The 14,054-nt window shown below is 46.1% G+C and overlaps 7 protein-coding genes across 7 annotated transcripts; 2 read left to right on the top strand and 5 right to left on the bottom strand.

The window, feature by feature from the left end:
• Window positions 1-384: 384 nt before the first annotated feature.
• Window positions 385-1,743, bottom strand: N7495_000770 (uncharacterized protein; the record flags this gene model as incomplete). Its single annotated transcript, XM_057203440.1, has 3 exons — window positions 385-1,105; window positions 1,318-1,572; window positions 1,661-1,743. The coding sequence occupies 3 exons, from the start codon at window positions 1,741-1,743 to the stop codon at window positions 385-387; spliced, it is 1,059 nt and encodes a 352-aa protein (XP_057067513.1).
• Window positions 1,744-2,146: 403 nt separating this feature from the next.
• Window positions 2,147-3,483, bottom strand: N7495_000769 (putative mitochondrial carrier protein; the record flags this gene model as incomplete). Its single annotated transcript, XM_057203439.1, has 2 exons — window positions 2,147-3,199; window positions 3,268-3,483. 2 exons carry the CDS (start codon window positions 3,481-3,483, stop codon window positions 2,147-2,149), a joined length of 1,269 nt encoding a protein of 422 aa, XP_057067512.1.
• Window positions 3,484-3,774: 291 nt separating this feature from the next.
• Window positions 3,775-4,560, top strand: N7495_000768 (Zn(II)2Cys6 transcription factor domain-containing protein; the record flags this gene model as incomplete). Its single annotated transcript, XM_057203438.1, has 1 exon — window positions 3,775-4,560. The coding sequence occupies one exon, from the start codon at window positions 3,775-3,777 to the stop codon at window positions 4,558-4,560; it is 786 nt and encodes a 261-aa protein (XP_057067511.1).
• On the top strand, window positions 4,490-5,605 carry N7495_000767 (fungal specific transcription factor domain-containing protein; the record flags this gene model as incomplete). The annotated part of the gene is made up of 1 exon (XM_057203437.1): window positions 4,490-5,605. The coding sequence occupies one exon, from the start codon at window positions 4,490-4,492 to the stop codon at window positions 5,603-5,605; it is 1,116 nt and encodes a 371-aa protein (XP_057067510.1).
• A 37-nt stretch (window positions 5,606-5,642) lies between these two features.
• On the bottom strand, window positions 5,643-6,447 carry N7495_000766 (uncharacterized protein; the record flags this gene model as incomplete). The annotated part of the gene is made up of 3 exons (XM_057203436.1): window positions 5,643-5,909; window positions 5,966-6,161; window positions 6,227-6,447. 3 exons carry the CDS (start codon window positions 6,445-6,447, stop codon window positions 5,643-5,645), a joined length of 684 nt encoding a protein of 227 aa, XP_057067509.1.
• Window positions 6,448-7,057: 610 nt separating this feature from the next.
• Window positions 7,058-8,120, bottom strand: N7495_000765 (uncharacterized protein; the record flags this gene model as incomplete). Its single annotated transcript, XM_057203435.1, has 4 exons — window positions 7,058-7,608; window positions 7,684-7,904; window positions 7,971-7,988; window positions 8,053-8,120. 4 exons carry the CDS (start codon window positions 8,118-8,120, stop codon window positions 7,058-7,060), a joined length of 858 nt encoding a protein of 285 aa, XP_057067508.1.
• A 1,051-nt stretch (window positions 8,121-9,171) lies between these two features.
• Window positions 9,172-11,651, bottom strand: N7495_000764 (uncharacterized protein; the record flags this gene model as incomplete). Its single annotated transcript, XM_057203434.1, has 12 exons — window positions 9,172-9,262; window positions 9,323-9,386; window positions 9,442-9,501; window positions 9,564-9,657; window positions 9,727-10,248; window positions 10,315-10,385; window positions 10,440-10,624; window positions 10,682-10,807; window positions 10,861-11,031; window positions 11,096-11,155; window positions 11,204-11,314; window positions 11,380-11,651. The coding sequence occupies 12 exons, from the start codon at window positions 11,649-11,651 to the stop codon at window positions 9,172-9,174; spliced, it is 1,827 nt and encodes a 608-aa protein (XP_057067507.1).
• Between the last annotated feature and the right edge of the window lie 2,403 nt (window positions 11,652-14,054).

Below are 14,054 nucleotides of genomic sequence, written 5' to 3'. Positions count from 1 at the left end.
CAAACACAAACAGTATCAAATATCGCATCGTCGCATATCCCAGAAACTGAAATCCAACCATAACCCGCGGGTCTTGAAGCAACCAACGCCAGAGGCAGCGATCCAAAGCCTTCCAAAAACCACCAAAAAAAAAAAAAAAAAAAAAAAAAAAAACCAACGATATCACCCTACAGTCAAGTCTACACCACTCCAGACTATGCGCCAAAGCTCCAACAGGGGAAGGAAAAGGAATGAGACGGGTTAAGAGAAAAAAAAAATAAAATAAACCAGATCAACGAATCCCAAAAAGTCGACCTGGAATCAAACGACAATTTCTCGTTTGCAGCACAACAACACTTTCATCTGTATAGTCTAAAATTAGACGTAAGAAAAGTAGCCAGCCATTTACGAGCGGCGCAAGATGGCCTCGTAAAGAGTGCCAATAACACCGATGGCGGTCCCGGTAAGCATACCCTGCCACTGGCCAGGCACGGAAAATCTGACTTTGCGAATGCTGTAGCTGCTGAATAGATCGAAGTAGCTAAAATGATCAGCGTAGACTTTGTACACCAATAGCGCCTTGGCAATGTTGAAACTGAGTGGATCAAAGCTGGCGCGCGATGAGGTAGGACGGAGTCCACCAGTAGCCTGCAAGCTAATGTTGATGAAATAAGCCGCAAGAAGAGGGAGGATCAGGCTGGTGAGCGCCCACACGAGGAGAGGTGCCCAGAAGACACTAGTCAGGAGCACAAAAACGTCTGGAACCTTGATGGGAATGGCGGGCAGGTGGATAGCGGAAACCTCGGGGGTGGTGAGGAGATAGCGGAATGGGACGAGTTCCTTGAGAAGGCTACCGAGTTCCACAAGAGTAATGATGGTCTCGACAACTTTGACACTACTAAGGGTTGAGCGCAGTGAGTGCGAGCACTCTAGAACACCAGATGCCAACCACGCATCTGCAAGGCCTTCGCGCATCTTGGTGGTCTGTCGGTCAATGGCGTCGGTCACTACCGCGGGAGAGGGTGGCAACTGCGCCGATGCTGACTCGATGATGGAGCGCGCACTTGTGCGCAGTGACGAGATGGGGGTCTTAATAGTAGTTACATTATCAGGCTCGTCGGATTCACTGTCGCATTGGAGTTAGTACGTTGATCAAGTTCGATTTAGCGCAATGCGACTAATGAGTCTCGAGTGCACGTCGTCTAGCTAATCAAATGACTAAAAGGATAACTGCATCTCAAAAAATGCAGCTAATGATTGAAGTGGCTTCTGATGGTATTTTCTCGAGACTTCTCTCCAGGCGCATCGCTTGCATTGAGGGAAGAAGGAAGTGCTTACCTAGATTCAGACTTCTCTTTCTCTTGAATCTCTTCTTCCTTTTGCTTAATCGATCGCCGACCGGGTGTCTTCTTCTCAGTAAATGGAGAGGCTGTGGAACGAGGTTCGCGCTTCACTGGTGATCCACCCCGCCCTGGAGTCGTCAAGCGACGGTAGAATTCGCTGAGCGCCTCGTCATTAGAGAATATTTCTTGACACTGAATGAGGTGGTCATCCAGAGCGTTGATAAGTTCAGGCTTAGTGTATTCCCCGTAACTAAATCGAGATATTGTTAGCTCCGGATGTCAAATGTGACGGTGCGCACAACATTGCGCGCCGTGCGCAACACGCTTGTAGAGCATACTCCTGCAGGTCGGTTTTCTCGGCGATATCAACAAGCGCGGGTTTCCGGAGTCTATTCAGATAAGCTATACCAAGAGAAGGCATGTTGGATATGATGATGCTGATTAAAAATCAGAGCTAATTCGAAGTAAGGTATGGGATCAAATAAGGTGTACTCCGTAGGGCTAGAGTGGGAGATGAGGGGGTGGGGAAGATTGTTTTGGTTACGTAATAATCAAAATAAACATCCTAGTTTTAGAATTCTATGGCTTCTTTGACCTATTATTAGGGGGAAGATTGAGTTTCTATAGTTCTTAGCTAATAAATATGGTACAGTTTGGCCATTGAGGCTATTCTAATCTATTACAAATGGAAAATAGGTACACAGTATACACAAATGATCTCTCAACCCGACCAAAAAAGTAGAATAATGAAGACCGGAACGCCACGCCAATACAAGGGACCATCCCCCAAATGCAAGCTGTTAGAGAGGAGAATAGATCAATCATTAAAAAGGTGAGCCGTCCAGTGCGTGGAAGGCTTCAAGTTTTTTGAGTAGGTACTGGTACATGACAAGCATCGTGCCGGACTGGATGCTGGTCCATACACCACGAGGACCCACACCCCGGAACCAACCCGCAAATCCTTCTGCCTGGTAGATCCTCATTAATCCTGTGCAGACTGAAGATGTGTCCAACCGAGGTGCGCCTGGTGGTGAAATCGAAGTAGAGGGGGATGAGGTACATATTGGCCGTGAGTGGGTTCGTGATGACTTAGGATTGGATGAATGAGTATGTGGCCGAGGGCTTTCTTTAGGGATATGATCGGCAGAGTGATTCGCTCCGGACGATCCCGTAGGGTTTTCAGGTACGTTCTGTTGGGTTTGAATGCGAGTCTTGACAACGTCCAATGGACATGTTATCACACCGGCCATACCACCAGCAGTGGAAGCGGTGATAATCTCGAGACCCAATCCGATATCTCGCTGGCCAACCCAATCCTTGGCAAGGGCTTGTTCTTTTTCATAGAAAGCGAACTGCAACGCCGAGAACGGTAGATCGCGGAAGATAGTGGCCTTATATCCATGGAAGAGAGCAGAAGGACCTTCCTGTCGCACAATAGTCCGGAATGCATCAGATGTGCCTCGATAGTTATATCCAGAATTAAAATAAGGGTTGTTATGGCGACCCTGCAATTGAAGTCGAGTTTTGAGCACCTCCGACGGCACATAAACAATGGAGGCAGCCAAATCTGCGAAGAAACCTCCAGACAGATATGCAAGATTGGGATTGACCCCAGAATCCAGCATCAGCCGCTTGGTGAACTCGTATACTCCAAAGAAGAGCACTGTGCCTGGGAATGAGCCCAGGAAGGCCGGTGTGACTCCTCCATACAGACCCCGAAATAATCCTTCTTGGCGATAAATAGTCGCATATGACGAGGTCATCGACGTGTATTTAGACGGGAAATGTGGATCGCCTTGTTGACGGGTCTTCACTGTATCTAACGAATGCATCAACATGTCGCCGCATGTACCTCCAATTCCACCGGCTATCATCGCCTGTGAGTAATCATGTTAGTCTCCTAAAGTCGAAAAAAGTACGCTCGTAGCGATAGGGGAAATCGTACGTGTAGATAAGGCGGGCGAGGCTCCTGTTCTTCTAACATAGTGCTATCTTGTGCATCACGGGTGGTGACACTGATGCCAACCCCGTCATTGAAACCGCCTACCGGTATAGAGAGCTGCGCCACCGTTGATGAATTTGACCCATTTCCAGATGTAGTTGTAGGGTCAGAGGTCTCTGAGGTCGAGAACAAGCCAAGCACTCGTGAAGGCAGGCTCATGGCAATATTGGGCCGTGACACTTAAGACAGCGGTAGGGGCCGGAGGAGGGATAGAGGGGGGCGATTGGAGAAAGAAAGATCACCCCCGGCGAATCAAGTCCAAAGAGTGACGAGCAGAGGAACAACAAGAAATATCGTCAAGAGCGATCTCGGGAACCAAATTCTGATGATGTTTTTCGCCGCATTGGCGCCTCAGGCAGTAATTGCTAGTCCTTGACCGCCTTTGGATCCTTCTAATGCGCAATTTAACTATTCGATTGTAAGGTTCGATAGAGGAAATAGGAAGTTGATATGGTCGAAATTGAATATCCTCCTACAAAACGGGCCCGACGAAGTACAAAAAGGTGTCATGAATGTGTTAGACGCAAGGTAAAATGTCAACTAGCCACCGAGGATGTTGCTATTTGCTCTGAGTGTATTAAGACTGGAGCTCAATGCACCTTGCAGTCTCCAGCAACCGAGAGCCTGGAAAACGCTTTTTTCACGAACCAGTCGGATCAAGAAGAGCGGCTGAAACGCATAGAACAAATGCTGCACAATCTGGTAGAAGCGCAGAGAGCCCAAAATACGCAAACACTGCTAGAGACAGAATTCAATCTACAACCGGCGGTCAACTGGACTGAACTAATTAATGAGAACATATTTCCGGATATTGGAGTTCAGCCCACACAATTTGACTCTTTTAACCCATCAGAACATCTTGAACAGACGGATTCAAATGTGGATATTCCACGGAAGGGCAAAACAGCCAAAGAAAGCCTATTAAAACTTCTTCCATCGCAAGGCGACATAATCAATATTTTGAGCCATACAGGAGCTTGGGCTCTAGAGCTTCCAGCTCCTCCAGGATCAATACGAAGCCTCAAAGTCTCAACACAAGTTGAAGCTCGCAACATCGACACTGCCCCTCGACTTAGTATTATCAATATTGCCAAAACTCTACTGTTTCTTGCGCTATGTCTTCAGCAATTGCCTCCGAACTTTGATATCTCCCAATTTAATATGGATGACACGGAAGATCTTGTCAAACAATACACCCATTCTGTGGCTTCCCTTTGCTCTTGCCAACGAAGATAATATATGCACTACTGAAGGGCTAGAGTGTCTGCTGCTTTTAGCCACGATTCATATGAACGAGGGTGCCTTAAAAAAGGCATGGATGACTTTCAGACGGGCCCTCGACGCCGGAAGATTGTTGGGAATTAATAATTGCTTTGCCTCTTCAACACATAATTCCGAATCTCTCGACATGTCTCTCCGTCGTCGTTTGTGGCTCTCTACAATCATGGGGCACTGTTTTTGCAGCCTGCTTCTTGGCTTAGAGCTTGAGGCAAATAATGACTCATTAAGTTCAGACTATGCGTGGGACGATCAGCCTTTCGATAATGAGCTCGACTTCCAACGCCGTTTATGTATCGTTTCTGTCCAACTCAGTCAGCGTAATACCCGCGGGCTCCAGCATAACCCTGAAGAAACCCGAAAGATCAACATGGTTCTCGAAAATTTGGAGCATTCTATGCCTGAAAATTGGTGGCAAAAACCGGAAATGTCCCAAGAGCGGAGTGTTTACTGCGCCAATGAGTATGATAGACTTCTCTGTCATTTATGGTTCTTCCAGGTTCAAATCCTTGTCAATGTTCCCTTCCTCTTTGAATCTAGCGATGAAGCACATAGCTCTCGGGATCGCTGCCTAGAAGCAGCGAGAACAACCATATACCGATATCTGGGTCTTCGGCTGTCTGGAAATATTCAGCCTCACTGCCGAGTTACAGAAATCGCCATCTTCCTAGCATCGTTAGTCCTTGTCCTTAGGTCGGGTCGCCGCACCAGCTCAGATATCGCACTTGTGGAACAGGTTATCGACTCGACCTCAAGCCTGGGGAAAAGTTCTATTCGGGAACACGTGGCCAAAAAGAGTGCAGAAGTCTTGACTTTGTTACTAAAGAGACGCACGGAGACAGACTCTCTGGAGGATTGTTTAAGGGAAGATATCTTTACGCCGGCAGCACTTCACCCAGCCTCAGATACATTGACCACAAGCTGGCATGAAGATTTGATGGCTTCACTTCGGCGAACCCTGGAGCAGTATCCAGAATCGCGGGTTCTGGATCCTATATTGTAATCGTGGTTTAATCGACGTAATGTCGCTTGAATTGTTATTAATTGCCCTCCAGTGCCTTCAAATGTTCTCTCCCTTCCTTCACTATCTGCTCGTTGTAGATTATAGGCCCCTTAGCAGCTCCCCCAGCAGCCAAAAAGGCCATATAAGCACCGAGATCTTTATCCTGAATCATCCCAGGTACCAACGCAGTAATAACACTGCCGAACGCCCCATCACCAACTACGCCGCCTGGACGAACAATGATCAAATCCCACCAAGGACCCGTTTTTTCAGCAAGCGCAATAGCCGCCATCTCATGGCGTCCCTAGTCACACGTCAGAATCCTAGCGGGAAAAGAGTCTTTGTTGCGTAACTGTCTACCTTCAGTCTTCTATGGAATCCCATGAAGAAAAGTGTTGTGTCCTGATCTTGTCGGACAAATTTGCCACTGAGGTGAATGTATCTGAATGGTGCAGGTGGATCAGACTGCTGGCTACGATGCTTGATCATAGCCTCCTGGAAAGATCGCGGCCAATCAAAATCCACCATCTGGCTTCCCTCAAAAGATCCCAATGCCCTAATGTATCAAAATCAGTTTTATATCCACAGAATGGCCCGTATAGTTCGGAAAAATAGAAGTACCAAATCATGGCCTTGGCATCAGCGTGCTTGTTCAGTAGCTCGGGTGGCCATTGAGTGAAATCCTCCATTATGACTGTTTCTAGCTTTGCGTGCGAAGATATGTTTTCTGGCAGGCTTCGACGCGTTAGGGCAACAACCGAGGTGATGTCGGGATGGGCAAGACACTGAGTTAAGGCAGCACTGCCAATTTTCCCGGTTGCGCCTGTGATAAGAACTTTCATTTTGGGAGTATGATAAGAGGTAGAAATTGAAATATATTTACATAAAATGAAATGTTTTTTGAATGGAAATTTGGTACGTTTAAATAAGCGTTCGAACAAGGAGTCAAGGGCGAGTCGTCGGCCGACTCGGCCGATGAGCGCTAACACTTGTTGAGCCATGGAAAGCTGTGACATTCCCGAAACTCTGTAATCTTTGATTGATTAGAAACCGCTAAAACGAGGGCAAAAGGGATTGATAAATATCTCCATCCCCGCTACGCTTAATTATGGAGGTTGACAGAGACGAAACTTTGACGAAGTGCATAACCGAGACTGAGAGTGAAAAAGAAAAGTAGAGGAGGATCCATCGAGAGCTTCTAGATGATAAGGAAGCGATGCAAAAAAATGAGAGATGGCGTTGCATTGCATAGAACATCATAACGGCGGAAATCCTCCACTTCCGCCGCTTTTCTAAAGGTTCAACCCTTCAGTCCATCCCTCATAAAAAATAAAGAGCAAACCGCAAACCGCAACATTGTGAAGAACCATTTTCCGGCGTCAAGATTCACCAGCAATAGCACAGAAAGATTACTCGAAAGTGAGCATGCTCCATTAAAACACCCGAAGGCGCTTACTGGGGCTTCTTAGCAGCAGTAGGGCCAGAGATGAAGCGACTGATATCGGTAGCCTCATAACCCTGGCGCACGATACCCTTGAAAGTCTCCCAAGCTTGACGCACGGGAGGGGGTGTACCCTGGTGCGAGATCGAGGCATCGGCCCGAGCGACAAGCTGACGAACGACCTGCTGAACAAAAGTGCTCTGGGCATAGCGGGCACGGAAGAAAGCAAGGTAGACAACCAACAGAACCCAGCTGCCCTTAGAGAAGGTGATAGCTGACAGGATAAGACGAAACAGGAGGGCAATTTCAAGGGAAGCGACGATACCCATGCTAGCGTCATAGTACTGTTTAACAAATCGGCCGATTTTCTCGGCGATGGGGTTCTGCACTGACTTGGAGCTTGGCGAGGCCGGCGAAGTTCCTCCCGCCGCAGCAGGCTGTGGCTGCAGGGTGGGGACCAGATAAGTGCGGGTGTAGGTCGCAACGTGGAAGACTGAGTAAACGCTAAAGGGAAGGAGAGCCAAGATGAGCTGGCGCGAGTAGAGCCAGACGAGAGCCATTCCTATACGATAAAATTACATCAGCTATATGGTCCCGTTGCATGATCGCGTGCTTTTTCGTATCGCCAACAACTCACCTAGATATTGTACATTCTCATCAGAAACGAGCTTGAGAACGATATTGGGAACGCTGCCCTGGACGCCCCGGGCAAAGTGGCCCTTGTATACAACGATTCCATATGTCACGGCAGCCGAGACAAACGCCAGGCGATAAGAGATTCGAGCGGGGGTGGAATACCAATTGAAGACGATAACAGAGAACGAGTAACGGAGGACTGAGAGCAGGAGCGTCAAGTGTCTAAAAATATGTCAGTGACATACACTTTGCGATATGTGTTCATTTATACTCAGAGAGCCGACATACCCGATGAACCACGCGAACCTGTGAAAGATTAGATTAATGTTTCAGAGTTCCATGCAAGTGAGTGTACAGACGGGGAACGTACTGGAGGGTCTGAGCGAGGACCTTCAGTCTTTCAACCAAAGGCAGGGTCGCGGGAGGAGGGGGAGCCATTGTCGGTAGGAATAGGTTGGGAGGTTCCACAGGGAGTAGAAAAATAGGAGATGTAGGAGGATGAAAGCTGGGATGGGAGAAAAGGAAGAAGAGTCGCGAAAGGTGGCTGGGGGTTGTGTGTTACCTGTGCGGCAGCTTCAAGTTCTCTCTCCGCCTTCCGCCGTATAAAAACCCACATGACGTCGACTTCCATGATGCAATTGATTTTGATTCTTTACATCTTATCATCTCTTCAACCCTGGATCGGATATTCAATATCTGTTCAAGAACTTGGTTTGGATTATTTAACATTTCGCTAATTCCTGGATTGTATTCAATTATTCTGCCTTATTGACTAACACGATTTTGAGAAGCTGAATTAAGTCAAGCTTTAGAGCTCTCAGCTTCTGAGGTCCTGACAGGCTTTGGTGCATCTTCTTCATTGTTAGCTCGACTGAAGTTATCATATTTCAACCTGAACGCTATTTGTGGCGCTCTCGGGATAAGTAGCTTCGGCAGTTCGAAATTGAAACGGACGAACTTTGGAACCATGTAATCTTGGTCACTTTGGGCAAATTTTGTAGATATTTTATCTATCGATATTTAGAACATTGGAAGCTTGCAGGAGATCTTAGTGTGCCATCACTAAGCCGATCTAACTCCGCAAAATCGGGATATATGGTGGATCTTGCCGATCAAGTCCACGGGTTGACAACCACTTTCGACCCACTACTAGGTAGGTACATGGATGTTCTTACAGGTCACTGCTATTGCCCTTGTACCTTTCAAGGGTAACATAAGGATTTCCAGTTGCCTAGGTACTTAATGATGGTTGAACTAATTATCTTGATCTGCTTCGACATGAATATTCCAAGGTTGTAGCAAATGAATTAGAAAATCGAAACTTGTGAGCCTTATATATAAGCCTGTCAAATATCAACAGGGCTGTCATTACGATAGTGAGAATAGGATATTAATTAGACAGAAAATGATGCGAAATTAGCTCAAGCTTCCAAGGTTGGAATGCCCAAGTGGAAGGAAGCAAAAGGCTTCCAAGTCAAGGCTTGGTATATCACCTTCCATGTGCATTACCCCATTGCCCATCAGGTCCATATTGGGCCGGAATCTCTGGCCAGGTGTCTATACCGTCCAATATTGCGAGGCTACAGCAATTCATTAGCACAGATCATTCAAATAACCTTGAAAGAAAGCTCATCACTTACGCCATGCCACCAGTAAGGTGCGGGTCGATATGGCAATGGAGGAAGAAAGCCCCCGGGTTTTTAACTAGAGAAAAAAATGTGGTGAGCCTTGAACTGATCACTATTTGAAGTCCACTCACCATGATAGCGAATCGCCATCCAGCTTTGACCAGCAACAGCGGCGGGTGTCGTAAAAGTATCTATGGTTCGCGTTAATAGGTTAGTGTGGATCAAAAAATGCAGACATGGTAACTATACGAACCTCGAATTGGTGGATTAATTAAGTTGAAGCTGTCAGGGATAGCCTGGGCGGCCTCTGCAACTGAAGTCCAATTGAAACTGCCGCTGCCGGAACCCTTGAAAAAAGAATTTAGTCATGTTCAAGTCATGTTCAAGTCATGTATTGACTCTCTTTGGGAACTCACAAGTACGTATACTCGGTTGGAGTGCTTGTGCAAAGGATGGGGAGGTTGAAGAGTGTTCGCCTGTCCAGTCATGGCAAAAATGATATCCACCCAAGTGTTGTTCTTCGTACCGATAACCAGGGCACTATCGTCTGCCTTTTCAGGATTCCATAATAAGGGTCTTTGAGCTTCTAACTCCAGCTTGTATGAATTATCCCCATTGAGAGACCATTCCCAAGCCTTCTGCAAGCGGCCAGAGCTGAGGATATATGTTTGATCCGGGTTGTCTCTGGGCTGATCTGGAACAAGTGGTTCAATGACACTTTCATCAAGAGAGACGACAGAAGCGCTTGTGTTGGTACCACCATAATCGATAGAAGCGGTCGACTGAACATCTGAATTTCCATTTTTATAGGAAAGTGTACCGTAACCTGCAATCTTTTGATTGATACCTGAGCTAGCCACATTGATGGGATATGCTCCTGGAGTGTTGTCCAATTTAATCAAGGCAGAATAGCGACCGCCAACGCTGAGTTTTAAAGACTGGTGAGAGATATAAAGTCAGCAAAAAGTCAAAGCTGACAAGCGCACCGTCACAGGAGATCATACGTCAACTTTTGTTGGCTTGATGTACAAGCCGTCGACCTCGTAGACCCAGAGGGGATGATTGTTGATAGAGACTTTTCACGTCAGCCAAGTTGTCACCAGTTCTCATGAGTCGGTATAAAACATACCAATGGGAGCCAACACAGATGAAGAACCGATGAAGTTCAGGCTCGCCCAGCCATTGCTTGAGTCAACTTCGATGACCTCCTCCGTTGCGCCTGTAGCATTGCATTGGTCGAAGAGAGAAACTGGGACTTGATTAAAGTCGTGCGAATCGCCTGGCTGGACAAATGTGTTCTGGAGCGGAATGCAACTGTGTATTCATTACAGTTAGAATATGCCAGCATATAATGTTGCTTTGTCGACTTACCCTTTCGGGGTATAAGATAAGCCTTCGAGGATAGGTGCTTCAGCGGCAGAAACCAAACTATTCAGATAGTCCACACTCTGGCAGTTCACCCGACCCTTTCCGTTAATCAAAACGGAGTCCGTACATCTATATTGATAATATATCAGCTCCATAGTATCAGGAAGTTATTTGTCGCTTACACTGTATCGATATTCGCAGCCAGAGCAATGGCTCGGAGATCCTCTGATGTAAAATGCATCCAATCGGAAAGCATTACCAGAAGAGGGGATTTGATGGCGTCTTGAATCTGTGCTTGCTCTGTGCTATCACTTGTGATTGCAGTGAGAAGATCGTTGTTGATTGTTTGTGGCCTAGTGGCATATCGGTTAGTGGCCTGCGATAAATAATGATCTGGTTAAAACGCGTGATAGCTACCTAACGTAGATAGGTCCATAAAGACCATCCATGATTTGTCCAGCAGAATGTGAGTGATACCTGCAGTATGTTAGCCAGATTCTCATTTATATCGACAAATAAACTCACCAATATGTTCCATATTGCTCAACATTAAACGCCGAAACAAATCTCCCGCCTGGAGGGATAAGATTTTGCGAAACGCCAGGCACTCCATCTGACCAGGATGTTCCTACTTGTCTAATTCAGAGCTAGTAAGTAACTGATCGCGGCGAGATTATCAGCCTTTGGAAGTGCAAACTCACTCAATGCCGTGATAGTGTACGGTGGTGTTGAATGGCAAGTAGTTATTCACAGTCACCTCGACGTGGTCTCCCTCATCAACTATAAGTGGAGGTCCAGGGAACTGGCCATTGATCAAAACTTGCATGCGCTCAAATCCATCAGGTGCCGAAGCTTCCCAGGTCAAATTGAGCTCAAACTGTTTTTTAGGTGCATCTTTAGAGACGACAACATTCTTTTCAATGGCAAGACTAGCCCCTAATGTCAAGAGGGACGACAGCACGGCTAACTTCATAGCTGCTAAATCCTACCCAAATAGTTCACAAGAGTGCAAAGATGTGAATGAGACAGGATAATCTAGTACATATGTAAATTCATGGAATCCAAGACACACTAGGGGTACGTATGCCCTGGTGTACATTAGGCCCCGCAAAACTGATCCATAAAGCCTCAACATGCAGATGCTTTCGGTGGAAGGCCCTCTCGTACCTGAGTAAATAGTGGCGCCCCTTGCAGATCTTGACAATATACGAATAGCCCCTGTTATAATTAGTGACCCCTTTGTCTCGACCCTGGATTGAATACCGTTATAGTAAGCCAATTGACTCGGATGCAGCTCGGAAATACCCAGGAGTAGGTTTCAACCCTCTCTCATTGCACATATCTGTTGATCAGTCTGAAAACAAGGTAGAAGGCCCAGCTTCTGCATTCCGAAGCTGTTAGTTTATGCAACCGTTTCAGAACCTCAGAAGCCTCCAAGGTTTGGCTAGCTACGCCTTAGGTCTTAGGATCTTTATTGTGTAGATCTATGTATCTTTTTGGGAGATCATATTGTACATTATCGAGATTATTACCTCAACACAATGCACCTAATGCTGTAGCGTGCGTGATTTTCCAAAGTTGTTGCCCAAAAACTAAGAGTTGATCTTACTGCGTACAGGGACGATGACGATCATTGCTAAATCCCGCGCATGGGGCATTAGCCCGAGGGACTGGTCAACTTCCCAAGAATTTGACATTCCAAGTCCTCTTATTATTCTGAATTACGAGCTAAGACCCATCTATCAACTTTTAGTATTAAGTTCTTTGAGTGTATAGAACTGGTCAACTCGTTAATGAAGCCGTTTTCAAAGGTACCCCTGGCATCTACATAATAATTACATTATACAGCGGGCATATTGTGACACGTGTTTTGCATGTAAACCGAGCCGCGAAAATTAAATATTGACACGAATCTTATCTCGCGCATAATGCATCCCAGGGATTGATAGGCTTATTGGGGCGTTCAATTCTCACGTCTCATCAATCAATATCACACATCTGACCTGGATCGCCCCGGTAGACACTGCCTTAGTAATATGAAAACAAGGAGAATTCTATTTATAAATACGGGCATATCCTAGAAAGATCTTGATGTTGGTACTTTTTAGGTAGGCATAACTAATACAAGTTTTTTGATATTTAATTTTCACCCAGCCATGTGGCCATCTAAATATTCAATCAATTGATGCCAGATGTGATTTTGACAGTTTCTGGATATCTTCATTTACCGGGATGTATAGGACATCAGGATCAGAGCCCTGGAGGGCTTGCATTTAGCCTTGGAAGTGCCCAATGCTCAGAGGGTAGCAAGGCAGTCCCAGGAGTTCCAAGAGTTCCAAGGCTGCCCTTGCATAACTTACAAGACCTCGGACTATCATGGCACCTCGTATGTATATGTACCTAGCTAGCTAGGTACGCAGTGAGATGCCAGGATTGATCACATCAGACGACATTAGTCTCAAAGCGTGGCATCGCTCCAAGAGGTTTTCTTCGGCCAGGGGAAAATATTGTGCAACCGCGGATTAACCAATTTCTGTATACGAGAAATTGTATATGAGAAATGAGAGGACAAGCAAAGTTAAAATGGGAAATTAAGTGATGATAATCTTCCAATGTTAGAAATTGACAGCGGTGACTACCGAGGGAGCTGCTTCTTCGTATACTTCGAGTACACGGTAGCTATAATCAGTTCAACTAGTACTTCAATGATGGCTACCTTGGTTATAGCCGCTAATGATAGGTCTAAGTCCAGATACCGATGTGACCAGTTTCGGATCTCAACGGTCATAAGCGAATCGATAGATATGGTGGCCACCTGGGCATAGTCCTGCCCACCAGCAAAGATATAATATTCTTGAATAGTCTCCACAATGCCAAATTTCACCTTTTGCCTCCAGTGTGGGTCGTTTAACCTTTACGGATCCTTCTTGACTGTGGATATCAGGTTTCGAAATGTTGAAGCCTTTAGCAAGGCGTCACTGTGTGTGTTATGTTTCAGATCCAGGTATGTTAAGGCACAGAAAAGTGTATCTTGCCCCATAGAGGACTAACAGACATATTGGCAGGAGATTTTGTGCTGCTCATATCGATAATATAAGGCTGGAGATGCAGCTCGGGGTTTCCACAAATCATGGCAACCTCAAATGTATCTAGAACTTCCTGCTCTGATATCAGACTCACAGATCCTGATAGCATTCGGTCTTGTCTCTTGCGTTGCTAGAAATCTCACTCCACCTAGATTGACTACGGAAGCTGGGGTCCTTTTTGCAATCAATATTGAGCGAACGAAGAAATGAAGGCTTTCGCTGAAGAGTAGTTGACTTGACCGGCTTTATCCATAACTCCAGTCATAGAGCCACAGACGACATAAATTGGA

This window comes from Penicillium taxi (assembly GCF_028828555.1).
Source record: "Penicillium taxi strain IBT 34144 chromosome Unknown utg000001l_segment0_segment0, whole genome shotgun sequence".
In the NCBI taxonomy this organism is placed as follows: domain Eukaryota; kingdom Fungi; phylum Ascomycota; class Eurotiomycetes; order Eurotiales; family Aspergillaceae; genus Penicillium; species Penicillium taxi.
This window is presented reverse-complemented; position numbering and strand designations above follow the sequence as displayed.